This window comes from Eurypyga helias, unplaced genomic scaffold (genome assembly GCF_000690775.1).
Source record: "Eurypyga helias isolate BGI_N326 unplaced genomic scaffold, ASM69077v1 scaffold20887, whole genome shotgun sequence".
Classification (NCBI taxonomy): Eukaryota; Metazoa; Chordata; class Aves; order Eurypygiformes; family Eurypygidae; genus Eurypyga; species Eurypyga helias.
This window is the reverse complement of record NW_010262560.1, coordinates 1008-1245: the sequence shown is the minus strand read 5'-3', so window position 1 is coordinate 1245 and position 238 is coordinate 1008. Positions and strand designations below refer to the sequence as shown.

The window sequence follows — 238 nt, the reverse complement described above, 5'->3', positions numbered from 1 at the left end:
CTCACCTCCTGGGCGAGGGCTCCCTGCTCCTCTTGCAAACTCTGGAATGCGGCATCTACCAGGCTCCGAAACAGGAGGCACTGCTGGCTCCAGGCACCCTGGGAAAAGGACAGGGACACGGGTGCTCACTCGGGCACGGGTGCCCTGCGCCCAGCCGAGACCTGGCGTGCTCATCGCACACCGACACGCACCGTCCCTGCGGCAGCCAGCCCCCGCTCCCGCCGCCGCTCCCCCTCCG

General features: G+C 69.7%; 1 protein-coding gene across 1 annotated transcript in view; it reads right to left on the bottom strand.

Annotated features, from left to right (window-relative positions):
* Window positions 1–238, bottom strand: part of SPAG5 (sperm associated antigen 5) — a gene marked incomplete at both ends in the record, with an annotated part of 6646 nt that overhangs the window by 5409 nt on the left and 999 nt on the right. The window contains 1 exon segment of the mRNA XM_010155779.1: window positions 6–98. Coding sequence (XP_010154081.1) covers window positions 6–98 — 93 coding nt within the window.